Genomic DNA, 25,865 nt, shown 5'->3' on the forward strand with positions numbered 1-25,865 from the left:
ACAGATTATTAGGTCATTAATGACACGAAAACGTCAAGTCCATAACAACATTAACAATAATGATAAAAAAAAAATCATTATATAATATATATATATATATATATATATATATATATATATATATATATATATATATATATATATATATATATATATATATATATATATATATATATATATATAACAATGAGTTGTGTTATCAGTAAAACAATAACTGATGTGATTTTTCTTCAGTAGTAATCATTCACGCATCACGTAATGCGTAATACAAGAAAATAAATGAATGAATTAAAATAATAATAATAATAATATTCTTATTAACATTGTCGTCAATATGTACTGTTAAAACATCAATCGTTTTCATTACCCCTAATCTACGTACGCAGTTAGTGAGCAGTCAAGTTAGCGTGAACACATACAGTCACTTGAGGTAGACTTCACATAAGACCAGTAATGAAATAATTGGAAGCCATAACAGGCGTCATCTTAACCACCATATCGACCAATAAACAAACCTTTACACCTGCAGGCCACCGAACAGCCCTCAAATAATACAGGACTGATGTGATCACAAAAAAACAATAATAAGATAGCTTCAAATCATAACAGGCGTCATCTTAACCACTATATCGACCAGCAAACATTCACAGACTCCCACAGACCCCGCCACCGCCACCGTCACCAGAAGGTCATCTGCAGCAGTCCCTCTCTCAGCCTCACAGCACTCACAGCTTGCTCGGGTCCACACCTTTGTGCCACACCTTGAAAGCTTGCAGCCCGGCGGGGGCCTCTGTGGACACCCACACCTGCTGGCTGCCGTCCTGGAAGCCAATCACAGCCATGGAGATTGAGCCAGGGATGCCCACGCTCTGCTGCAGCCGGAAGCCCTGGGGACAGACACAGAGATAAAGATATACAGATGTGCAAATGTAGATAATGATACATAGTAGGAAAAGAGAGATAAACTAAAAACAAGTAGATAAAATAGGAAATGGACAGCTGGAAGCCCTGGTTACAGATGAAAAGATACAGGTAAATAGATGAGCAAATGTAGATAATGGATGCACAGACAGACAGACAGATAGACAGAAAAAGGTCAGTAAGTAAAATAAAAGGATAAGGAAATAGACAGCCCGAAGCCGTGCGTATAGACAGAAAGACAGAAATAGATATGCAAATATAGAAATTAGATAAAGTTGATTTCCATCCCTCCCCTCACAGCCTTTCTTCCCTCCCTCTTTTCACTATGTTCCTCTCCTTCACACAACCTTTTTTTCCTTCGTTTTCTTCCCTCCCTCTTTCCTTCACACGGCCTTCCTTCCTTCCCTCCAAGTTCCTCTCCTTCCTTCCCTCTTTCCTCCCTATCCTCTCCTTCACGCAACCTTCCTTCTCTTCCCTCCCTCCTTCCTACATGTTCTTTTCCTTTATACAGCCTTCTTTCCTTTCCTTTTCCTCAGTGTTCCTTTCCTTCCTTCCCTTTTTTCTCCTTGTCCTCTCCTTCATACAACCTTCCCGACGTGTTCCTCCACCACACACCTCGAGGGGAATGTAGCAGTACACGTCAAGTCGCTCCTCCTCAGACAGTAGTAGCATGTAGAGGCTGGTGCCCACGTAGAGGGTCGCAGGGAAGCCCACGTCACTTGTCGGCACCACCTGGAACTCCTCAAAGGTGCCTGTGGTGGTGTCGTGCTTGTACACCTGTGGGAGCGACTGGATGCTTGGACTGTATTCTGAAACACTTCTATGCCGCACCTCCACTGCTTTCAGAAGGCTCTAGTTGAAGTGACACGAGTTTTTAAGGGGGTTCTTACGGTTCTAGAGACATATTAACAAGATTTCTACATTGCTAACATAAAATGAATAAATAAAAGAATTTTATTGATCTCTGGGACTCGAACACGCTAACTGACATATCTACGCTGAAGCCTAACCTCAGAACACCATGAAATAAACACAAGTCTCCAATATACTGGTCTCAATTACAATATCCAGTTTAATTCAGCCCAAACTCGAGTCATGGGCTACAGAGAGCACCCCATAGGCTCTCAAGTACCTGTGACCCCTGCCCTGTGTGCCTCAGAGAATGTGTGATAAGTCACTGCAGCACCGCTACTCCAGCCACTCACCAGGACCCGCGTGTCGGAGTGGTGGCTGGCGGCCCGGAGCTGCGCGAGGACCAGGAAGTGCTCCTCCAACGGCTGTGTCACCTTCAGGAACATTGCAGACGTCACGCGATGGCCGATGTAATTCCTCTGGACTATAAACTGTGGGGGGGAGAGGGAGGAAGAGGGATGACATGGCGATAAGGAGTGAGGAGATAAAAGACCAGCTACGGATGGAAGGGAATACCAAATGAACTGAATACCCCAAGAAAACATTAATGGTTTTTCCTGTGGTTTGATAAGATTTAAAGACACCGACAGCAACTAACTAAATAACCAACTAACTAAATAACCAACTAACCCACAACAAAAGCAGACAAGCATTCAAATACTCGCCAAGACGAACTAAAAGACACGAGAAGACAAACTCACGCTCTCCTCCAGGCTGGCCCACACATACAGGGTAGAGACAGTCGTGTACTTGTTCATCCTGCCCAGCTCCATCTCGTTGGCCACCACCAGGTACCACGTGGATCCGATCTGCAGGGGTACGCCATGTCAGGATGCGCTACGTTACTCAGGAAGGACGAGAGGCACCAGGGAGAGGCACCGGAAGGAAAATGAAGCAGAAAAGGAGGAAAATGAAGGGGAGAGGAAAAATGAAGGGAAAAAAATGGAATAGGGAGCAAAACAGGACAGCAGAGAGGAAAAAGGGAGGAAAATGTGAAAAAAGGAAGGAAGAGGGGAAAAAGTCGGAAAAAGGGAAGACACTGGGAAAAGGTGAAAGAGCAAGGGAAAAAGGGAAATAGAGAAAAATGAGGGAAAAGGGAGGAAAAAAATGGGAAGAGAGTGAAGCAAGGGAAGGAAAAATGGACAAGGTGTGTGTGTGTGTGTGTGTGTGTGTGTGTGTGTGTGTGTGTGTGTTTCTGTCCGTCGACCTGTGTTATGGCTGCAGGCCACCCCCTCACCTGCGTCAGATCAAGCTTGGATGCGCTGCGGCGGGAGTGCTGGCCCCAGATGCGTTCCACGTAGCGGTGATCGTAACTCACGCGCAGCACCACCACGGTCGTCCTAGTCACGTTGGTGGCTGGAGGAGGAGCATTGGAGGACGTAAAGGAAGGTAGAGGGGAGTGACTTAAGAAGCTATTCAAAACATAACTGATCCAAATAAGAAAACGAGACATTCACAAGTCTTCTACTATATGTTTCTCCTCACTTTCTCTTTTTTTTTTTTTCCCTTTTCTAGTTTCTCCTCTTCTTCACTCACCCTCATCCAGTCTCCCTGCCGTCACCACGTACGCCATGCCGTTGTCCACGAAGATGCCAACGTCCGCCACGAGGCCCAGCGACCACCTCTCCAGCGGGAAGGTCTGCTCACCCGCCGCCCCTCGCAGCTTGAAGGTGCCTCCGCCCTCACACCTGCCACACAGTATATACAAGGCTCAGAAGTTCAAGGTAGGACTCAAAACTGGAGGAAAACTGAAGAAAAAGCAGCAAGGAAAGAATAGTCGTGGTGAGAGAGCGAAGTGTTTCAGAATACGGGCTCAGAAGGTTGCTTGCCACGGGGCATCACTCACGGGACTTCCAGGATGACAGACAGCTGCAGGGAAGGCGCTGGCAGGAAGAAGACTGACCCAGAGGCGACGGCGTGCAGGTCAGGTGCGCGGTGACCGTCCTCCCACACCTAGGGATGGAGAAATGAAACTCTGAAGAGTGGGGAAGATTGCAAGTTACTTAAAGAAATAGGTAGAATAAATACAAAAGGTAAATGAAGTGGACATTTTGGCTTTGCTACAAGTTTTGTAATATTAAGAGTATGGGAATGGGTCATTACCTTATAGAAATTCAAGGAGGGAGAAAGATCGAAAGTTATAAGTAAAATGAAAAGAATAATATAATAAAATAAAAGACGACTGAAGTGCACATTTTGGCTTTGCTGCAATTTCTAATAGGGTTTGGAAGCGACTGATCACCTTATAGAAGGCGGTGCGGGAGGAGCATTTGCAGGTGTGGCCGCACTCCTTCACCAGCAGAAGAGTGTCCTCGCTCCGGGAGGGGTAGGCGGAGAGAGTGTGGAGCAGGGACGACGCAGGCAGGGGGTGGGAGGTGATCCAGCCCAGGTGATGCAGCGCCACGAACATGTCTGGATGGGACGGGTGTTCGGATCTTATTCTGAAACACTTCTGCGCTGCACTTCCACTAAATTCAAAAGGCTCTATAGTTGAAGTTACACTTTTTTTTTAGGTGTTTTTTTTTATGGTTGCAGTACCAGATTAACAAGATTTCCACATTATTAACAGGAGAAATACTCTTGAGAAGCTGGCTAATCATCTCTGTCGTCTTTGAAAACAGTCGTGGTGAGGGAGCAGAGCATTTCTAAATATGGGCGTTGGTAACACAAACACACCCACACTGTACAGAACAAGAAACTCGTGAACCCTTCCAGTAACACTCACAGATGGAAACAAAACTTAAATGGACACTCTAAGAAGCCTCATTACAAACATACATACTCGGTAGTGCCAAGTCTCGCTCCTGAAACACTGAACCAATACATCTCTTTGGTATCACAACCGCAGCAGTCACCCCGGGCCGCGGGACTCACCCTGGGCTGCAGCGAGGTTGGCTGTCACGCGCTTGTCAATGTCTTTATGGAGTTCCAGGAGGTGGTTGTACTGGGCGGTGCTGGTGGCTTTCAACTGATCCAACTGCTTCGAGAGGTTCTGTGCGTCGTGTCCCTGCACTGAGCCGCCCACCGCCTTCTCAGCCACCACCAGGCCAGCAAACCTCTGCCGACGAACAACGGGATGCACAAAACACTGACCGCAGCTGTGTTCTAGAAAATAATATCACAATTCTGGCTGGGCGGAGTGACAATTGAATTACGTATAATATTTTCATTCAACGTGTGTGAGGAAGCAAGAGTGAAGGGAGTGGAGCAGTGGAGTGGCGTGGAGGAGCATAAACAGACATGTGCGGTGGAGGATAAACAAACATGTGCAAGATTTTACATTCCCTTCCATTTGGTTCTACTCCACCTTTCACCCCCATTCCCCCTTTTCTCCCCTCTTCTCTTCAATTCCCCTCCCCTCTTTTCTTCTCTCCCTTCTCTTCCCTTCCCTTCCTCTCTTCCCCATCCTACCTCCCTCCTCCCCATTCCCCGCGCCCCTCACCACTCTGCTGTTGATGGTGGTGGGCTGGTCCAGTCTCAGGAGGGAGCGGTTCATGGCCACCACATCCACGCCGTTCAGGAGGGTCGTGTTGATGGCCCCGTGCACCACCAGGCCCCCGGAGAAGGTCTTGGGCCCCTCCACCACCTGCACCGCCCTCCCCTCCCGCAGCACCAGGTCAGCCAGCACCACGTCGTTTATCACCGCAACCTCTAAGTCTCCTGAAGGGGGCGACTAGTGATGTAGGTTAGGTGGTCTGACTGATGCTGACGACATGAGTGGTGAAGGTATGCGGGTGTAGATATGATGATGGTGGTGGTGTGATGATGGTGGTGGTGGTATTAATATAGATGATCAAATAATGAAGACGTCTAAACATTGAGAGAAGGAGGAGGAGGAGGAGGAGGAGGAGGAGGAGGAGGAGGAGGAGGAGGAGGAGGAGGAGGAGGAGGAGTAGTAGTAGTAGTACAGATGAACAAATAATGAAGTGTAAACATTTTAAGCTTAAAACGAGAGAATGCTTCTGTGACGCTGCAGGAGTAACACCGGTCCACCAACGAGCCACACTCACCAAGCACCTTGATGGCGTAGAAGGAGCAGCTGCCGTACACTTCCTGCGGCTTCCTGAGGTCTATGCGATTGGAGAACACTTCCTCCAGATCCATCCCGTCAACAAGGCCGTGTACCTGCCAGAAGGAGGGGGGGGGGCAGTGCTAGGGATATGAACGACACCAGTATATCATAGTTGAGTTTTTATTTTTTTCTAACGTCTTGGATCTTCCCCTTGCCTCCCTCCTATGTCACTTTTTATTTCCTCGCCCCTTTAGTTATATTGGGAAAAAATGTTACGTGATCAGTTAAATAAATAGAGACTGGATGGAATGTTCACGCCAGTATATAGTACAGTTCTTTTTTCAATCACTATGGCTTGTCTTCTCTACCTATGTCACTCATGTTTTCTCGTCCGATTAGTCGCATCAGAAACAAGACTTCTTATATGATCACAGGGCAAAGTTAAATAAGACTGCGAGGAATGTTCAGATCAGTGTATCCTATTAACGTTTTCTCTCTCTCTCTCTCTCTCTCTCTCTCTCTCTCTCTCTCTCTCTCGTGTCCTCCTCGTGCCTTCACTACGCTATGTCACATCTCGTTCTCTCGTCCTCTTACTCACACTGGAAAAACTTGCTACATGACTGGCAAAACTAAATAGAGACAGGAAAGAATGTTTACATCACCACCACCAACAAATATTCACTTTAAGACTGAGAACTGGATACACGGACCGGAAAAAAAAGCTTCTTCCAAACCAACCATGAATAGTGTTGGTTACTGTTCCCCAATGACATCCAACAATGAAGGAACGCCCCCACTTCTTACTAGCATTTCTTCCTCTCCCTCAGCCCACAGTCTCCCCGAGCCACTCACCTTCAGGTTTCCCCGCACGGTGATGGGCGCACGGAAGACGGCAGACTCCAGCATGGGACCGTTGCCACTCAGGGTCACCAGGTCCGCAACAGGCACGCCATCTATCGAGCCTGGGACCACGAGGCAAGGAGAAACTAAACATATCTCACCAACCACGCTAGTTTTTATCTTTCTTAATTTATTTACTTTTTATTTTTTTTTATTTCATTATATTCTTTACACTAACATTTTATTGTATTCCAAAACCACCACTATCACAATCACCTTAACTACCCCTATATAGCCCAACGACCGTGAGTCACCAATACGTACTTCCTCCATCATTACCACTGCCACTCACCATTAACAATCAGATTCCGAGCGGTGAACCCATTAGCGAAGGTCTTGTCTCCAGTAATAACGATGGTCTGTCCCTGGTCCCGCACCGCCCCCGCCGCCACCCGTGACACGTTAACGCCACCCAATAGGAGCCCCGTGCCCGCTGGATCCGCCAATGCGCCCCTCACCACCAGCTGCCTCACTCGGATGGGGTGCCGGAACTCAAGGTCACACTCGATGATCTGTAGGGGGAAGAGAACGGAAGGGTGGAGAACTCAAAGCCACTCTCAAGAACTACATCTCAGCCATGATCAGTGGAGGTAATTACTCTCAAGGTTGGCCAAGTGATGGAGAAGGAAAGAAACTAGTAGTAGTAGTAGTAGTAGTAGTAGTAGTAGTAGTAGTAGTAGTAGTAGTAGTAGTAGTAGTAGTAGTAGTAGTGAGCTGGGGCTAATGACCTCCAAGTAATGGAGCCCCTAATTGACACATCAATAAACATGGGGTGGAGGTAGTTGTAGTAGTAGTTAAAAAAAAAAAAAAAAAAAAAAAAAAAAAGTAGTAGTAGTAGTAGTAGTAGTAGTAGTAGTAGTAGTAGTAGTAGTAGTAGTAGTAGTAGTAGTAGTAGTAGTAGTAGTAGTAGTAGTAGTAGTAGTAGTAGTAGTAGTAGTAGTAGTAGTAGTAGTAGTAGTAGTAGTAGTAGTAGTAGCAGCAGCAGCAGCAGCAGCAGCAGCAGCAGCAGCAGCAGCAGCAGCAGCAGCAGCAGCAGCAGCAGCAGCAATGACTACGTTGTAGTAGTAGTAGTAGTAGAAGAGGTAGTAGTAGTAGTAGTAGCATCAGCAATAGCAGTAGTAGCAGTAAGGGTTTTGTTGTTCTTGTTGTAGCAGCAGCATCAGAGGTACAGGGAAGGGAGTCAGCAGCACAACACACACACACGCACACACACACACCTCCTCTTCGTTCCACAGCACACTCTGGGACAGCATGTTGGAGATGTTCACGCTGTTGATGGTGGCCACGAACGCCTCATCCACGGTCACGTGGGAGAGGAAGTCCACAGAACCTGGAGTACAGAGGAAAGGCGAGTGTAAGACAGAACACCGAGATGAGCATGAGATGAATAAATGAAAGGGAAAGAGAGAGATATATCTAAACAGTTCATATAATCATAATTCATAAGAGGCTAAGCTAATTTAAAAGCCCCGTCCTCTGCAATCCTCGTCCTTTATTCTCTCCCTCTTAACATTTCTTTCTTTACTTAATTATCTACCAACCTACTTAACCATATGACCCTCCCTTTCCCTCTCCCTCTCCGCCTTCGTCACCCTCCCTTCACTAACCGTGTATGTCTTGATTTTCAGACTTCAGAACAAGAGAGCCCAGGAAGGTGTCCAAGTTCACCTCGTCGCCCACCCAAACGCCGGCTGGAGCGTTCACACTGCCGTTAACGAAGAGACGCTTGATGGTCATCGGGCTATACACGTGCAGGCTGCCGTCACTGCCACGCTCCATGTTTATGTTGGTCAGCTGGGGGATGGAAGAGGGGGACCATGAGGAGTGATTAGGTAGAGAAGGCGCATTAAATTTCTTCTTCCTTCTCCTCTTCCTTCTCATCATCATCATCATTTCCTCCTCCTCTTCCTTATCATCATCATCATGTCAATCTTATTCTTACGGTGTGGTCTCTTCTATTTCACACTTCCAGCATGGTCTAGTGAAAGCTACTGAGCACCCACGGGTATTTTCATGATTCTAATTAATATCTAACAAGGATTATGCACCATAGATAATAAAAGACACACAAGAACCTGAGTAATTATCAATGAGGCGTTTGAAAATAACCATAAAGATCGATAAAAAAAAATAAAATATATTGGTTCTTATCCCTTTACCCCAGAACCTCTCACTGTACACACAACTTGAAACAGTGACCTTTTCTTTTTTACCTCAATGGGCATCCTTTTACCTCTCTGTACCCTTGGCCACAACCCTCCTGCAGAAGACCAGGAGCCAATTAAGAGAGCTTGGAGAAAACCAGAAGTTGAGGGAAGAAGATCGAGGGGAAGATAGAGAGTGATATGGAGGGACTGAATTGCGGTACAGCTGCATAGGAAGGGAGTCACAGGAAGATGCAACGGTGAGAAACAGCTGGAGGGGACTCGTGCATAGCGCCAACCTCTCACTAGGGAAAAGGCGAAGAAAGGACATCATAACTTTACTACTAAAAGAAAAAAAGAAAAAATTGCACATTCTACTTATCCTCCTTCCATCCTACTCACCCGGTTCAGGTCACAGCCGGCGAGGGAGGTGGAGGCGGAGGTGAGGTGGCCCTTGACGGTGAGGGGCGCCCGGAAGGTGGTGGTGCCTGTCAGATACCCGGGCTTGTCCACCAGCAACACTTGGCTCATGGTGATGTTGTTGATAGTGGGCGTCGTCAGATGGTCTGCGGGGAAAGCGTCGGTTTTAGCTTAGTTTTTGATTGTATTAGCGTTTAATCTCAACTTTCAATGGGTTTTTGTGGAGGTTATTTATTTATTTATATTTTTTTCAGGATCTCGGAGGTTATTTATCTATTTTTATTATTTTTTTTTTCAGGGTCTTAACAAGGATTCTGTACTTGTGGCATTTGTAAATCCTTATGAGAGAATAAAGTGTCGAAGTGTAGAAGGGGAGGAGGTGGAAGTCACTGGGGCTTTTCATGATTCCATAGACAGCGTGACAAGGATTCCGTATGATCTTTGTGGCGTTTGAAAAAATGGTCCTTGAGAGAGAAAAGGAAAAGTATACAAGAACAAAAGTAAGTGGATAAAAGGAAATGAAGGATAAAACAAAATATGTATAAAAAAAAAGCGTAAAGAAATAAGAAAGGTAAGGGAGAAGGGAAAAAAGGGGAAAAAAGAGAAGGTGGAGACTCAAGAGGGAAAGAAAAGAGTATGCAAATAAAGAGAAGATAAAAACAATAAGGAAAAAACGAGAAAAATATAAAGGAGGAGAAATAAAATTAAAAAAAGGAAAACTGCAGAGGGAGAATAACAAGACGGCAAAGAAACAAGAGAAACGAAGAAAAAAGAACAAATTCAAGAAGGAAATAAGGAGAGAGAGAGAGAGAGAGAGAGAGAGAGAGAGAGAGAGAGAGAGAGAGAGAGAGAGAGAGAGAGAGAGAGAGAGAGAGAGAGAGAGAGAGAGAGAGAAAGAAAGGAAAAAGAAACAAGAGAAATACGAATAGAAATGAAGAAAAACAAAATTCAAGACAAAAAAAAAAAAACAGAGGGAGAAGAAACAAGAGGAAAAAAGGGACAAAAGTAGGAAAAAAGAAAACTCAAGAAAAAAAAAGGAGAGGGAAAAACAGAAAGTAAAGAAAAATTAAGACCCAACACTTCCAGCAACTAACCAATCGTAGCGGAGGCAAAGGTGTAGTGTGCCCGGATGGTCTGGTCGCCGGTCTTCGTAAACACGTTACTGGCAAACTCCCTCAAGTCACGCCCGTTGATGGAGGCGGCGTCCAGGTTACCCTGCACAGACACAGGGCCCAGAAAGGTCTTGGTGCCCCTGATGACGCCTGTGTAGTCCCTCGGAACCACCTTAGAAGAGAGAAGAGCGAAAATAGAAGAGAAAAGAGAAAAAAAAGAGAGAATATAGTAAATGATAAAAAAATAAACAAATAAACAAATAAATAAACAAAGCTAAATTAACAACTAACAACACATCCTCCTTTTCCCCTAACACTCACATTGCGCAGGTAGCTGGTGAAGTGCTTGCCGTTGACAGTGTGCACGGCGAGGGAGTGGGCGAAGTTGACGGCGCCGGTGACGTGCAGGTGGCCCGTCATCTCCTGGAAGGTGCCTGGCGGGGAGGTCTTGAGCAGTGCGCGAGACAGCAAATTGTTGAGGTCCACCCCGTCCAGCGTGCCGCTCACATTGAGGTGAACCACTGCAAAAGGGAGTCATTCAATTGTATAGAGTTGAAAAGGTACTCAGAGGTGAACCACTACACAGAGAAGACATTAAGTGGTGTATTAGCGCGCGTGTGTGGATGTTAGAGAAAGGGAGAGGGAGAGACAGAGACAGAGACAGAGAGAGAGAGAGAGAGAGAGAGAGAGAGAGAGAGAGAGAGAGAGAGAGAGAGAGAGAATTACCTGTAGAGTTCTGTGCCAGGTGGAGGACGTGGGGGCCCCTGATGGTGGCGTTCTGGTCCCGCAGCACCAGCTCACGTGCCACCACCTCCACCTGTAGGCCGTTGAGGGAGGCCACGGTCAGGTTCCCCGCCAGGGTCAACTGCGTAGCCACCGTCCTGCCGATGAAGGTCAGCTGGCCTGGGGAGGGAGGCTGTGCTGATGAGCTGGCTTCTAGTGCAAATTTGGAATGTATTGCAGTATATTTTCAGTAAGTTGCAACTCTCTTACCTCAAGCCTAAAACCATTTTTCTAATAAATACACCTTCCAGTGCCGGATTATAATGAAACACGGCAAATGTTCCCCATAGATCTTTGCAGCATGGCAAACTTCTGTGATAGCGTGTTTATAACTTAAAGCAACTACACTAATGCGCCATTAGTAAATGCAATGATTACTATACTACTGCGCCATTAAGGCATGCAGGGCCTCACTATTGTGCTGCAGGGTGCGGTCCAGTCGCAAGAAATCGGTGAGCGGGTCCAGACCATTGAGTGTGCCAGACAGGTCCAGGTAACCAACAGTCACGCGGCCGCCCACCTGCGCAGAGAGACGCCGTCAAACTCATAGGAGGTGCGACTCATGTGACAACAACAGTGTATGTGGTTTACTAAGGTAATGAACATGCAAAAACAATTATTTTGCTCTTTGGCACCAATTCAGTTGTTATAATCATCCGGCATCAATTACTTTCATCTGAATTCTTCACTCTTCACATAACCGAACGTCTGACACCAGCTAACTTCCTAGGATGCCTCACCACTGCCACGCTCTCAAACATACCCATCTATCGCTCCCAGTGTGAAGTATACAAAGTTTCCTGCGCGATCACATTACCACTCTTCATATTATATAAATTTTCAAGCAGAACCACACTACAACATTCCCCACATAACATAAAGGAAGGCGCCTCACGAACCAGGGGGCCGTCAATGGTCTGGTCTCCATACAGGCTGAGCACCGTCCTGTTCAGCGCCACCAGGTCCACGCCATTCACGGTGGAGCCAACGCCCAGCCACAGGTCTCCCTCCACCACCACTGGCTTCTGCAGCAGGAGTAGCGAGGGGAAGTGTTGAGAAATTACTTGACATGATGAAAACTGTCTTAAACTTAACGTGTTGATGGATTTTGCAGGCACAAAATTTAAGTTTATTAAAGATAGCATGTTCTTTTAAGCTTGTAGTCCACAAGCAACTATACTCGTATAATTCAGTGATGAAGGGTATATAAATAGATGACAAACCAAGGTAGTTGATCCATGTTACTAGTGAATTGTGGTCTCACAGGCACTAGCTTCTCTACCCTCGGCCACAAGAGACTCACCGTGAACTCGTAGGTGCCAGATATCTCCTGGGATGTGTTGTAGGTGAGGAAGTCTGTCATCTGCAGGCCATTCAGGCTACTGCCCGTCACTTCCTCCCTGTTGATGAAAGGACACATGTACAAGATGGATGTCAAGTATAATACAACCTGGTTTTTACTTCTTTTTTTTTCCACTCCTAGAGACTCCTTTGGTGTGTAACATTGGGAACATGGATTTTTATATCTTTAATTCCTCCAGTGAAGAGAAATAGGAGGTAGAGAGCTAATTTATAATAGAAAATACTCAATTGCAAGACCCATAAGTAAGAAATGATATGTTATGATTACAAGGAAGATGAATCACGTCACTTCTCATTTTTCACGTCTCTCCTTCTTAATCTTCTCCAATGATTCATGTATTTGCTCATCTTTTCTTAACCTCCTTGACCCTCCACTCCTATTGCTGCCCTCTTTCCTTCTCCATCTTCTCCCTCATTATTCTCTTGATCTCTTTCCTTCACCATCCTTTCCCTCATTCTCCTCTCAACTTCGTCTGGCCTCCACTCTTGCTGAGCCCTTTCCCTCCCTATTTCCAACTTGATACTCACAGGAACTCAGCACGGGCGAGGGTGACGGGTGCCTCCACCACCTGTGGCACGGACTTCCGCCAGTATCGTTCCTCGATGCCCTCCAGTGGCAGACCGTTTATTTTTGTGGCGGTGATGTCCCCGGAACACTATGGAGAGAGGCTATGGTGTTAGAAGTTAAGTGAATGAATCCTTCCCACTAACACACACACACACACACACACACTATTGCCGAACCTAATCTAATAACACAAATTCACACTTGTATTCATCACCAAACACCCAAGCTCTCCACCCAGGCTAGCCACACAACTCTTACCATGCCACGCTTCAAACACACCCTGCCGGGCCATCCCTGCGCCTACCGTGAGGGGCTGGTTGAAGGTGACAGGCTCGGGCACCACCAGCACCCCGATGTTAGCCACATTGTCCAGGAGCCGCGAGATGTCCACGTTGTTGATCGTCACGCCCTCGTCCACAAGCACGCCAGAGGGTCCCGTCACAGTCACGGTGTTCGCAAACCTCACTCGACCTAGGGAGGCGAGCGTACCCTTAGCACACCAGTGTAGTGGAAGTTAATCATTGTGGTGTTCTAATAGTAGACTACATTTAACATTGGCATTTAACCTTAAGACGTCCTTGAAGTGACACTAGTGGCTTATTGCAGCATCTTAAGTATCACGAGTTATTGTTTATTCTTACGTGGTTATAAATCTCATATTTTCAAAACCGACATCAAAATCAAAATCTAAATTCTAAAGGCTTTGTTAACTACAGTATCGTAACTGTAATATGTTATTAAGTTGATTTTTTACTTGGTTATTTGTCAAATAACACTGTACCTCATTGCCAAGACACACACTGCACCTTGCAGACCAAGACTCACCTTGGATGGTCTGCGTGGCGTCGACAAGCACCACATCTTCACTCAGGTTGAGGCCATTGATGTCGTCACTAACTAAAGCGTGTGAGACAAAGGCCGAGGTGAAGGTGAACCTGGAGAGGACCTGCTTGTGTGGAGACTGACGGTCTAGAAGATCCCGCCACTTCACCCCGTTGACCACAGACACACGCATGTTTCCAGTGACCCTCAGGGGTTTCATGTACCTCACTGGACCTGTGGGAGAGGAACGTACAGGAAATAGGAAAATATACTGAGGGTTCCATGTACGTCACTAGACCTGTGGGAAATGCCTGGGGAACAAGGATTGAAAGAAGACTCACTGAAGGTGCCAGTCACCAAAGATTAGTCAAAAGGATTCTTCAAAGTTATGAGGGAAAGTGTCTTGAAACCTCACTCTTGAAGTGCCACCCTCAATTGAAAATACACTAACAGAAGATCACAGACTTATCCAGCATTATTATCAAAATACCTTAAAGAAAATATATATTTATCGCTATGTTAAAAATTATACAGGAAAAGAAATAAACAGATAAAGTAACATATCGCGCCTCACCTTGCAGGACGAAATCCCCCGTGGTCTTCACCGTGTTGGCGTCCAGGTGCCTCAGGTCCACGCCGTTAAGTGACATCACGTCCACGTTGCCAGCCACGTGCACGGCATTCAAGGTGACGGCGCCGCTAATCGTCTGCATCTCCGCCACGTCTGTGTACACCACCCGCTGCGCCAGTGCCCGCAGCGACGCCTGGAGGAGGAAGAGGAAGAGAAGGAGGAGAAATGGTGCGGATTATGGTAAGAGTAACATGAGAAAATCAGGAATAGGGAAGGGATGAAGAGAGGTAAGGAAGGAGAGGAATGAAGGTGATAAGAGTAGTGAAGATAGTGGTGGCAGTGGTGACGATAGAGAAGGAAAAGAATCGCAATTTGATTTGACTGTTGTTATTCTCTTCTAAAACTTCATTAAAGTACGTATCATTCATCTTAGGTACAATCTTTAAACACCATGAATACGATACGAATGTTTCCCAGTATTTAAGTCTATTAATTAATTTACATATCTCAAATAAGAGTCATATTACTAATCTCCTCCTCACCTATCACTACATACCCTCACCTATCACTACATACTGGGAACAGACCCATCCTGTTTCACAAAGATCCTGGCTAAACCATTACGCCCTCATGATACTGAGGACTTACCTCTCCTGCCGCACACCGACCCTGGCAAGAGTAAATCCCTTCTTCATTATATTCAGAGCTGACCTCTCCATCGTCATACCGACCCTGGCTAAACTCCCACATTCTCTTACTCCCTCAGAACTTACCTCTCCTGCATCCTTTCTAGCTATACTCCCCGCCTCCACGATACTCACCCCATTGACGAGGCGTGCGTTGACCCCGCCCACCACCAACAGGTTCTTGATTGTTTTGGGGCCGCGGAAGGTGACGGAGGAGCCTTTCTTCACCATGGAGGAGATGGGGATGCCATTGATGGTGAAATTCTGGGCAGCGGCGGGGTGAGGCAAGATGCTGCCACTAACACTCAGGTCCTTGTATTTGTGCTGGCCTGTCACCACCTGATGCCGGACACTCTGCCGCATAAAATCTGCGGAGAGAGAGAGAGATGAAGTATTGAAGGGTAAGGAGAGACAGCTAAGTATTTTGTACTGGGGTGGATGGTACGCAGGTCATACAGGGGTCAGGTCAGGTGATCCTCAAGACAGATCGGCTCGAGGACAAATAGGCCTCAGGACGTTTGGTGCTCGAGACACTTGGTACTCAAACAAATTGGTCCTCAAAATAAAAATATGTCTCTAGACTCAGACATCTGGACTACAGGCTTTGTGAAGGCAGCATGTGGATCCGCACACACTAATATAATGTTCACCAAGCCATCCATCTACTTACACAGCCACATCCACTCAATCACCCCCCCCCCCCGGCAAATCCATTTACCCACCTATCCATCCAACCACAGACAACCATCGATCCATCCACTCATTCACCTACTTACCATCTCTCCACCCACCAACACATCCACCTACCCACTCACCTATCCACACAACCATTCACGCTCTCATCCAGCCACCTACCTATAACCAGTTCATCCATCCTTCATCTATCCCATCATCCCTCTCACTCACCCTCACCCATCCACCTATCCATCCACACAACAATTCACCCATCCACAAATCAGGCAGTCAACCCATCTATTTATTTACCCCCATCCACCCACCTATTTACATATCCCTCTTTCATCCACTAATCCACTGAGAGAGACAGAGACAGACAGAGAGAGAGAGAAAGCACATACACACATACACACACAACACTGCCTTCTCCTCCTCCTCCTCCTCCTCCTCCTCCTCCTCCTCAACACCCACCTGCCGTCAGCACCCCGTTGATGGTGGCGCTGGCGGGACGGGTGGTAACGTTGCGAGCGGTGAGTGTGTCTATGGCGAGGCTGGCGTTGATCTGCTGGTCCACCCCCATCATGAGTACCTTTCGCCCCACCTCCGTCATGTCTAGATCGTTGAGCTGTGCCGGGGAGAGAGGCGGGTGGTGGTGGTGGTGGTGGTGTAGAGGCACGAGGAACAGGAGAGGACAGAGGGGATACAAGGGAGGGTTGCAGAAGAAGAGGGAAGTAGATAGGGAGAAGTATGTGGAGAGTTGTGGAAGTGTGTAAAGGACATGTTGATGGAGGGAAGAGATTAAACCCATTAAAAGAGCCAGGAGAAAACCAGTTCAGGTAAAATCGAGGGTAAGACAGTGACATGGAGGAATGGAATAATGGTAGAGCTGCAAAGGTTGGGAGTCACAGAGGAAGATACAAGGGACAGAAACAACTGGAGGAGACTCGTGCGTGGCGCCAATCCCTCACTCACGGCGAAAGGAGAAGAAAGAAGTAGAGACAAGTACAGTGTAACTCAAGACAAGCCTCTACCTTTCCTTCCTCCCTGCAGTGGCCGACACCTCACCTTGCCTATCCTGAAGGTGCCGAGGTGGGCCGTGTCAACCTGCATGGCGCTAGCCACCACGGGACCAGGGAAGCTCTGGTCCTCGGAGAAGTACAAGACCCTGTTGGAACTGTCCACTACGTCCTTGACAGCAGCCTGGAGGGACACCACGGTAAGAAGCACTACATGATTCACCAACACTCACACTAACGTCTGTGTCACGCTCTCTTAGGACCACTGGGAAATGTAAAGCGAGATTGATTTGGTCATGATAGTTTGTCGCCGGAGACTGAACCCATGGCAGGTCTTGCACGGTAAATGCGAGTCAGGCACATTAACTGGTAATCTCAAATAATTGCCGAAGTTTGATCAACCTTGTCTGTGCTCTCATGACAACTGTAGTCAGCCAAACAAATACACATCACCCGCACCATACTACAATCACCCCATACAAATACACATCATCCACCTCACAAGACCGTCATCCAACAACTCTCCCTACCCCCCAAGCTCACAAAACCATTTCAGCCCAGTTCTCTCTGCAGCCTCACCCCGAGTGCATCGATTTGTGATTTCACGGAGGAGGAAGAGCCGAGGACCGCCACATCCCCGTGGGGCACCTGGATGACGAGCGGTTGAGTGAAGGTGGTGGTGCCAGTTACGGTTACTCCCTGAGCAAAGGTGATGGGACCCTGCCACACCTGGGGGAAGGGAAAAGGGACATTTATTGGAGGAAAAGCAGTGCTGCGTGGGAAAAACAAACTGATAATGCTGTGTAGTGAGACTAATAGGTAAAGGTCAACCCGTGTCCACTTCACGCTGTCACACACCCACAGTTCACCCACACACTCACAGTCACACCCACTCAGCCCCTCACCCGCCACACACCTGCGTTCCGTCAACTGTCATGATGGGCCGCGTGGCGAGGTCGTTCTTGAGGTGCGCGATGTCGTGTCTCCGTGCCTCGACAGCAGTGCCCAGGTCCTCCAGGCACGCCAGCAGCTCGTCAGCGCGCGTCACTGACTTTACTGTTGGGAAAATTACAAGATCTGTGTCAGAGAGAGAGGGAGGGAGAGGGAGAGGGAGAGGGAGAATGGGAAATGGATAGGCCTTTTTCAGCCATCACAGTTAGTTATTCTTCCATTCTTCTAGTCATATCTGCATAGTCTCTGGCTGTCATTCTCTCTTTCCCTTTATTTGGCTGTCTTTCTCTCTTTCTCTTTCTCTATCTATCTATATATTTCTCTGTACCATCTTACGCCACTCACTCCTCTCTTCCATTCCCCGTTCACTCGCCACCCTCCCCAGTACATCCCCATCAGTTTCCCAACGGCCCACTCACCAAGCTTCCTCTCAGACAACACGAGGCGCCGCCCCTGCAGTGTGCTGGTTCCCGTGGCGCCATCCAAGCACAGATAGACGATGAAGTGGTCCTGCCCCACCCTGAATGTCTGCAGGCTGGACAGGGAGTCACACGAGGTTCTTTCCACCAAGTTGACAACGTAGTGGCCCGTCAGGTCATCGGTGTAGAATATGAGGATGTTCTGAAGATACGAAAAGGGGATGAGGTTACGTTAAGGTTAGAAAGATGAAGCGAATTTGTACCCAAGAATGGTATATGTAGTCCAATCACTGGGGTCTGGTAGAAGGTGAGGAGGAAGGCGAGGTGACGTTGTGTTAAGGTTAGGAGCGACAAGCAAATTTCCAGCGAAGAATGGCGTTGGTTTTTACTGTACATGATCACAATTACCGGGATGTAGTAGATAAGATTGCTCTGAGAACGTGGAAGGGGAGAATAATATAAAGTTTTGGTTAAGAACAGAAAGCAAATTTCCATCCAAGAACGGTGTTGGTTTATACATGTAGTCTCACTTGCTGGTGCTGTGGTAGATGAGGCTGCTCTGAGGACACGAAAGGGGAAACAACTTTATCCATGTAAAACTTAATAACAGTAAATAATTTTCTGTTAAGAATGTTGATGATTTAATATACAGAAATTGGATTTTTTCAGTTCAGGTGGAGAAAAAGAAAAAAAACAAGTCACATTGACATCTTAAATCAGTATTGGATATTTGAGATACAAGAACTTACAAACAAATCATCAAAATTTGATAACTAGAAAGACCTGACGACTTTACAATCTTCCCCTAAGCCCCTGCCGCCGCCAGCCACCCTACCTGGTGAGCGAGGCAGAGGACATTCTCCAGGTTCGAGAGGGACACCACGGCCAAAGAGGTACTGGCGTCTACTGGCGGAGATTCAAGGGTCTGCCACTCCTGCAGCTGGTCCCCTGCAGCAGCAAGCATCGTTCAAGTGCACAGTGATACCTTAATCACAAACAGGTGTTCCACTACCATACCGAACACCAGTAACACTAAATCCTCAGAGTCAGTAATATTGTTAACATAGGACAAGAAATAATGGGTTCAAGCTTGGTCACATGTGAATAAGAGAAGAAATTGGCTCTCAAACTGAGTGGTAGATGAATAAAGAGATTCCATGATGAGGTTGTTAGTATTAAAAAGATTAGACAAAACTTATGGATTGGGATAAGTGGAAACAAGTTGGTATGTTTAAATACAAGAACTGCCACGTGTAGGACTGATGACTTGTTACAACTTCCCTTATTTCCTCATATGTTCGTATGCTTACTACCAGTCACTTCGCCACCACGCCCCACCAGTACTCACAGTTCCACCAGTAGATGCGTGGCTGGGCACCAGCGATGAGGACTGCCAGGTACAGGTTGTTGTCCTGAAGGTCGCGGAACTGCAGGGCGGCTTGGACTTGTAGGCCGTGCACCTCCTGAAGCAGCCGCACCGCCACCGCCCATGGTTCCGCCTTCACGTTGAGCTGGTACACCTGCAGCCTCTCATGGGACTCCTTCTGCGACCCGCCCTGCAGAATCACCCACAGCTTCACTCACCACACTGGTTATGCAGGCTACGCACCACATCATGGGTAACCTTTTATTCATTTTTTTTTTCTTATTCATTTTATTCTACTTTTTCTCACTTTTTTTTTTTATTGTGCCCGATCATTTCCTATTATGTACTCGGTGTGGTGTCCTATTCTTTCTCCTATACACTATCCCCTATTCTGTCTCTGAAATACGACGTCCCAGATACCATATCCTATTACGTGTCCTCACAATACCAAATCCTTGTCCTTATACCTCCTTTCCTATACACATGTCCTATTCTGTTCTCACTACCATGTCCTGTTCTGTCATATACGCCAAATCCTATCCGAACACACTATCGTATATCGTTCTAAGTATCATGCCTATGTTATCCCCATCACGCCATGTCCCCTTCCCTCCCGTGCGCCCCTCACCTAAACAGTCATCCCGAACACCCCTCACCTGAACAGTCATCCCGAACACGATGTAGTAGATGTGGTGGTCGTCGTCGTAGAACCCCGTGATGGCCGTGACGCCCTTGGTCCTCAGCTCCACGTCCTCCATCTGGTCAAACAGTTTCCTCCTTTCCAGCCTGTATATCCTGGAATGGTTGAGAGGAAGGACTCCATTACACTATGTTAATGGAGGTCGAGGAAAGAGGCATAATTGGAGATACAAACCCTGATGGTAATGTTTAAGTGATCCATCTACCTATTCAACCATCCTCCCATCCACTCAACCACTCACCACCTCCCAATCCACTTACTCACCCACACATCCAACCACTGACTCCCATCGATCCATTCATTCATCGACTCCCGTTACAAGTCGCAACAGCGGATCAACCTTCCCCAACGCGGTCGACCTGTATCCTCAGTCACATCCATTACAATTTTTTTTTTTTTCACTACACCCATAAGCCTTCTCTCAGATCTCCCATCCTCTCTCCTGCCGGGTAGATCCATCTCCAGCATCCTTCTCCCCATATACTCCTCGTCTCTACTCTTATGCTCAATGGTAACTTGCCCTTCCTGCTTGCACTCCTCAAACTCCTCGCCCTCCAGAGTACTCACGTGGAATCCTGCTGCTTCTCTCCGATCACCAGGTACAGCTTGTCTTCTGCACAGATGAAGTGTAGGGCACCCAGCTCATGCACCATCAGGGTCGGCGCTTCTTGCACCTCCAGATCGCCTTGGTTTATGCAGCGAACTTGGACAGAGTGGGGGAAGCCGAAGACTACCCACAGCATCCCTTGGTGCACCACGGCCTGAGGAGGAAATGCAGTGGTGGATTCATGGGTGGATAGAAGCAAGGATGATGGGAATTGATTGACCGACTTGTGTTAAGGCACCGCAACATCGCGGTCACATGGCGCAAGAAAGATGGGAAAGGAACAACGACCATCTATAAAAGTGGTTTCGATACACGGCGCTATCAGTTGTTAAGGATATTTCTTGCCACTCGTGAAGCAAAGCAGCCCATTCCCTCCCTGGCATACTAAAACCTCGCCAATTACTACATCAATGTTCACCCAATCCTCCACCACACTCCACTATTTCTCTAACCATCCCATCCCATCCCATCGCTCTTATCTTGAAACGCTTTATTTTCTCACAAGGACGATTTTAAAAGACTACAAAAATTATTAGTAATTTTCAAACAGTTTTCTCCCATTGATAGTGAAGAACCTGTTAAATTATCACTAGAATCACGCAAGCACCCTAGGAAACCCAAGTTACTAACGTTACGAGTAGAAGCAAGCACAATAAGACGCCGAGGTGTATGGGCATGCGGCGTCAGACACTCACGGTTATCTGAGTGACGGGAGAGTATGAGGGCTCGAGCTGAATGCCAATCTCTCGCACCACCAGGCCGCGCAGCTCCACCAGCAGCTGTCTCTGGTTGCTGCACGGAGGAGAACCACCCAACGGAGAATGTTAGATAATCAGGAAGAGGATAAGATGATTAATAAGAAGGAAGAAATTAAGTAAGTGATAGAAGTAAGGTCACGTGTCCACCTTACTACATTCTGCGTTTCAACCTTTTACTGCACCTCCGCCAGCCGCTGTCTCCCCGGAACGTTCAGATAATGAGATTCAGAGCAACGTTATGATAAATAGGATGAGGAGGACATAGCTGATCCTCAACTTTCCAAGACTGACCGAAATGAGACCCACCTGTACGTCCCCAGGATGAGGTAGGTTACTTCAGGCGTGTGCAGGGCGTAGAAGGCCGTCACCTGCATGGCCTGGATGCTGAAGGGCAGGGGGTAAGGCTCCGCGCCGCTCACGTTGACCGACAGGATGTTCAGATCTGAGAGAGAGAGAGAGAGAGAGAGAGAGAGAGAGAGAGAATCCAGCAGTGTAAGGCTTTAAGTGGCCGAGATTAGATTGACATGGCAATAAGAAAGCGCTCCCTCGCCACTAGTGGACCGTATTCTGAACCACTTCTAAGCCACACCACTACTTTCAAAAGACCCTGAGGTTACACAGATTTTTAAGAACTTTTTTCTTCATTTCTAGTGACAGATTAACAAGATAACCACATTATTAATTGGAGAAATAGCCTTGAGAACCCGGCTAATGATCTTTGTGGCCTTTGAAGAATTCACAGTCCTAAGGAGACAGCTAAGCGTTTGGGAGTGACTCACCTCGCCGACGCCTGCGAAGCCGCGCCGCAAAGGCCTTGGCGATGAGAGTTTGCGCTGCGTTGCGGATCTCTTTGGTGTAGGAGTAGAGGTCTGCGATGGTGTCCAAGGGTCTCTCTTCGGCGTTGCTCATCTGTGGGAAGGATTCGCTCACACCGCGCAACACGGCACCAAGGCGAGGGTTCAGGAAAGAGGTGAACGTTGCGGAAATGGGAAACTTGATCTGAAGGTGAGCCATCCAGCCTATTTTTGCAGTGGATATGGTTAGGGCAGTCGTGTGAAGCTGTTCTAAGTAAGGCAATAATTGAGTACGTTATTACTGTCGCAATTATCAGTATTATTATTATTATTATTAGTAGTAGTAGTAGTAGTAGTAGTAATAGGTGTAGTAGCAGTAGTATTAGTTGTAGTAGTAAAAATTATAGTAGTACCAATAGTAAAAGTAGTACATACTGTACGCGGCAGATAGGATACGTATATTAAGCTTGAGATATTAAAAAAAAAAAAAAATTGCAACCGTAATAACTTGTATAATGAAATATAGGATTTTTACTTACCAGAAGAATACAAACCAATTAACTACTCCCCCCAAAAAAAATTATAAATAAATAAATAAAATAATCAAAATAAGGAAAAACGTACAAGGAATTAATTGAATAGAGTAATTAATCAAAGAAAGCAATGACCAGGCTGTCTCGTCTGCCAGAGCGAGACGAGCGTGACTTTACAAAATTCAGCAAAAATAAATAAAACAAACTAAAATGAATAAATAAAAAAAATACACATACTATATACGTAAATTAAGGACCATCACATTTCACTAAAAAAAAAGACAGCAAATATAGAAATAAAGATAAAAATAACCCACTAAATAATTAAATAACCACAGCACCACTGCACAGCACAAGGAGGCCCAAAGCAAGGACTCACCAGATCAGCGAGGGAGGGCAGGGGCGGCAGCGGCTCATCGTCCTGTTTTGAAGCCATCGTTGTCACCAAGGGAGTCTCCGTACCCGCACCAGCAGCCACCCGCACCACCACCACCAGCGCTACCACCAGCCACCACGCCCACACCCTCCGCATCATGCCCGCCCACAAGGAACAGTCCTGAGAGGCAAGGACCACTGCAAAAATGAGACAAAAACTCGAATCCTTTCATGAGACAAGGCGTTGAGATTCAGACGCCACGTGTTGGATACAAAGCGCGTCCTTTCGTTCACAAGCCATCCAACCCACTATGCTTGCGTTCTTACATCGCTTTGCTCTTTCACCAGAACTATTTTCAAAGACAAAAGATAGGCAAGTCGAATAATTGGCCTCTCTCTCTCTCTCTCTCTCTCTCTCTCTCTCTCTCTCTCTCTCTCTCTCTCTCAGTTGATGTGCTATCCTTATCATGAAAAACGAATCCATTACATTCCCGTGTTCTAATAACTTTGTTCTCTCGCCATGAATGTATCCATAGACCAGAGGCTAAATCGAGCCCTCACTGTTAGTTTTTTTCAGTCGGCGATATGGAATCCTTGTTAACCATCACTAATAAAAAAAAAAAATAAATAAAAACAAAACAAAACGACCATTAACTATCGCTGGAGCCAGAGAGACGTAATCTAGATAGGGAATCGAAAAGTTTGCGAATATGGGCCAATACACTCAAACCGCTACGATAACCTATCTGCCACGACGCTCACACATGCATTAACCTCACATAACAGGCACACGCGAAGACGTCAACTGAAACATAAACTTACGTACCCTCGTCTTCCACCGCTACACAACGACTGAGGGCTCGGGAGTGACGCGAGCCTTGAAGCAGCTGCGTTATACTTGTGATGAAGCTGCTCCGACTCGCTATCTTGAAGCATTTTGGTTTAAGAGAGAGAGATAGAGAGAGAGAGAGAGTTGTTGTTGTTTGATTAATTTATTGCGCATGGAAACACCCTGGCCCTGGCTACCTTGACTCTATCTGGTGGGTGATTGCTGGTTTAGTGAGACAACGCTGTGCGCTATGGCTACACGACTCCTGACTGATTTACGTAAAATGTCACAACACCAGCTGAATACAATCCGAAAGGAGGAGTTGATTCAAAGTATAATGAACGCTGCAGAACCCGCCGATGATGGACATTTTGCAGTACAGGAGCAGTTAAAGTCATTGATTGAAGAAGTATCGGAGCTGAAGAAGGTGTTGACATCTCCTAACAGCATCATTAACAAGAAGATACAAGACCTTCAGGATCAGATGAACAAGCAACAGGAGATCATAGCAAAGCAACAGAGGTATCTGGAGACCCTGGACCGAAAGGAGAGGGAGTGTAACCTGGTGCTGCTTGGTGTGCCTGACGGAAGCGAGAGTATGGATGGTGCTACGACAGACGAGACCAAGATCGAGAAAGTGTGGACAGCTATAGGATCGTCCACTGCCATAATATCATCAAGACGCCTGGGTCGGGAGGGTGGTCGACGCCGCCCCATACTAATCACCGTGGCGTCAAGGAATGACCGCGATTCTGTGCTGGAGCGTGCCAAGCGCTTGAAGGATGCCGGCGATGCGTATAAAAGGATCTTCATTAAGAAGGATACACACCCAGCGGTAAGAGAAGAATGGAAGCGGCTAAAGGATGTTGAAAAAAGAGAGAAAGAAAGACCTGAAAACGTCGGTTGTAATATCTATATGGACTATAAAGAACGGCGCAGCTATATAAGGACGGACAAGTGATTGACAGATTAAGTTTGATGGGTTTTTAGGAAGACCACGACATCCTCCTGTGAAATCTATTAAGGTATTGTCGTGGAGTATTAATGCTGTTCGAACTAAGCTGGAAAAACCAGAGGTGCAAATTTTATTATTACAATACGATATTGTGAGCTTGAGTGAAATCAAAACTGAAATGAGTGTGTCTTTCCCCGGCTATGTAACCTTCAGATGTACTAATAGTGCTGTAGCTTACCGAGGTGGCACCATAGTGCTGATTAAGAATTATCTAACTCGATATATTAGTAATGTAGATTGCAACACAGATGATCAAGTGTGGTTAAAACTAAGATCCAAGTGTCACATTTGGTTTTTGCTATATTGCACCCCGCGACTCTGAATATTTCACCCACCATGCATTTTCAGCTATCCAAGAAAAACTCCAGACTGACGACAACTGCATTATCATGGGCAACATGAATGCTAGATTTGGAGAATATGTCCGTGAGTTACCAGCACTTAGTAACATTCCTAACGATCACATGTATGAATATCCTACTATTTCTAATAATATAACAACTCCAAATGAAAATGCATTTGTGTTATCTACGTTGTGTGTGGATGACAGGTTACTAGTATTGAACAACCTGCTGACCCCTGCTCACCACTATAAGGGTAATATGACATACCAT

At 46.5% G+C, this 25,865-nt stretch overlaps 1 protein-coding gene across 1 annotated transcript; it reads right to left on the minus strand.

Annotated features, from left to right (window-relative positions):
- Nucleotides 1-215: 215 nt before the first annotated feature.
- LOC135105158 (uncharacterized) lies at nucleotides 216-24,359 on the minus strand. The gene is made up of 41 exons (XM_064013219.1): nucleotides 24,234-24,359; nucleotides 23,412-23,605; nucleotides 22,485-22,614; nucleotides 22,012-22,147; nucleotides 21,643-21,739; nucleotides 20,908-21,101; nucleotides 20,297-20,435; nucleotides 19,623-19,830; nucleotides 19,110-19,222; nucleotides 18,275-18,476; nucleotides 17,821-17,960; nucleotides 17,484-17,633; nucleotides 16,954-17,088; nucleotides 16,360-16,513; nucleotides 15,349-15,581; nucleotides 14,531-14,720; nucleotides 13,960-14,190; nucleotides 13,439-13,605; nucleotides 13,095-13,222; nucleotides 12,508-12,604; nucleotides 12,104-12,229; nucleotides 11,619-11,724; nucleotides 11,148-11,324; nucleotides 10,743-10,942; nucleotides 10,404-10,593; nucleotides 9,292-9,455; nucleotides 8,353-8,539; nucleotides 7,963-8,075; nucleotides 7,038-7,257; nucleotides 6,698-6,807; nucleotides 5,844-5,958; nucleotides 5,276-5,493; nucleotides 4,708-4,891; nucleotides 4,076-4,245; nucleotides 3,680-3,786; nucleotides 3,370-3,521; nucleotides 3,071-3,189; nucleotides 2,535-2,642; nucleotides 2,127-2,264; nucleotides 1,537-1,698; nucleotides 216-887 (listed from the first exon to the last, which is right to left on the minus strand). Exons 2-41 carry the CDS (start codon nucleotides 23,565-23,567, stop codon nucleotides 726-728), a joined length of 6,228 nt encoding a protein of 2,075 aa, XP_063869289.1. The 5' UTR covers nucleotides 23,568-23,605; nucleotides 24,234-24,359; the 3' UTR covers nucleotides 216-725.
- Nucleotides 24,360-25,865: the final 1,506 nt, after the last annotated feature.

This window comes from Scylla paramamosain, chromosome 11, assembly GCF_035594125.1.
Source record: "Scylla paramamosain isolate STU-SP2022 chromosome 11, ASM3559412v1, whole genome shotgun sequence".
Lineage (NCBI taxonomy): Eukaryota > Metazoa > Arthropoda > Malacostraca > Decapoda > Portunidae > Scylla > Scylla paramamosain.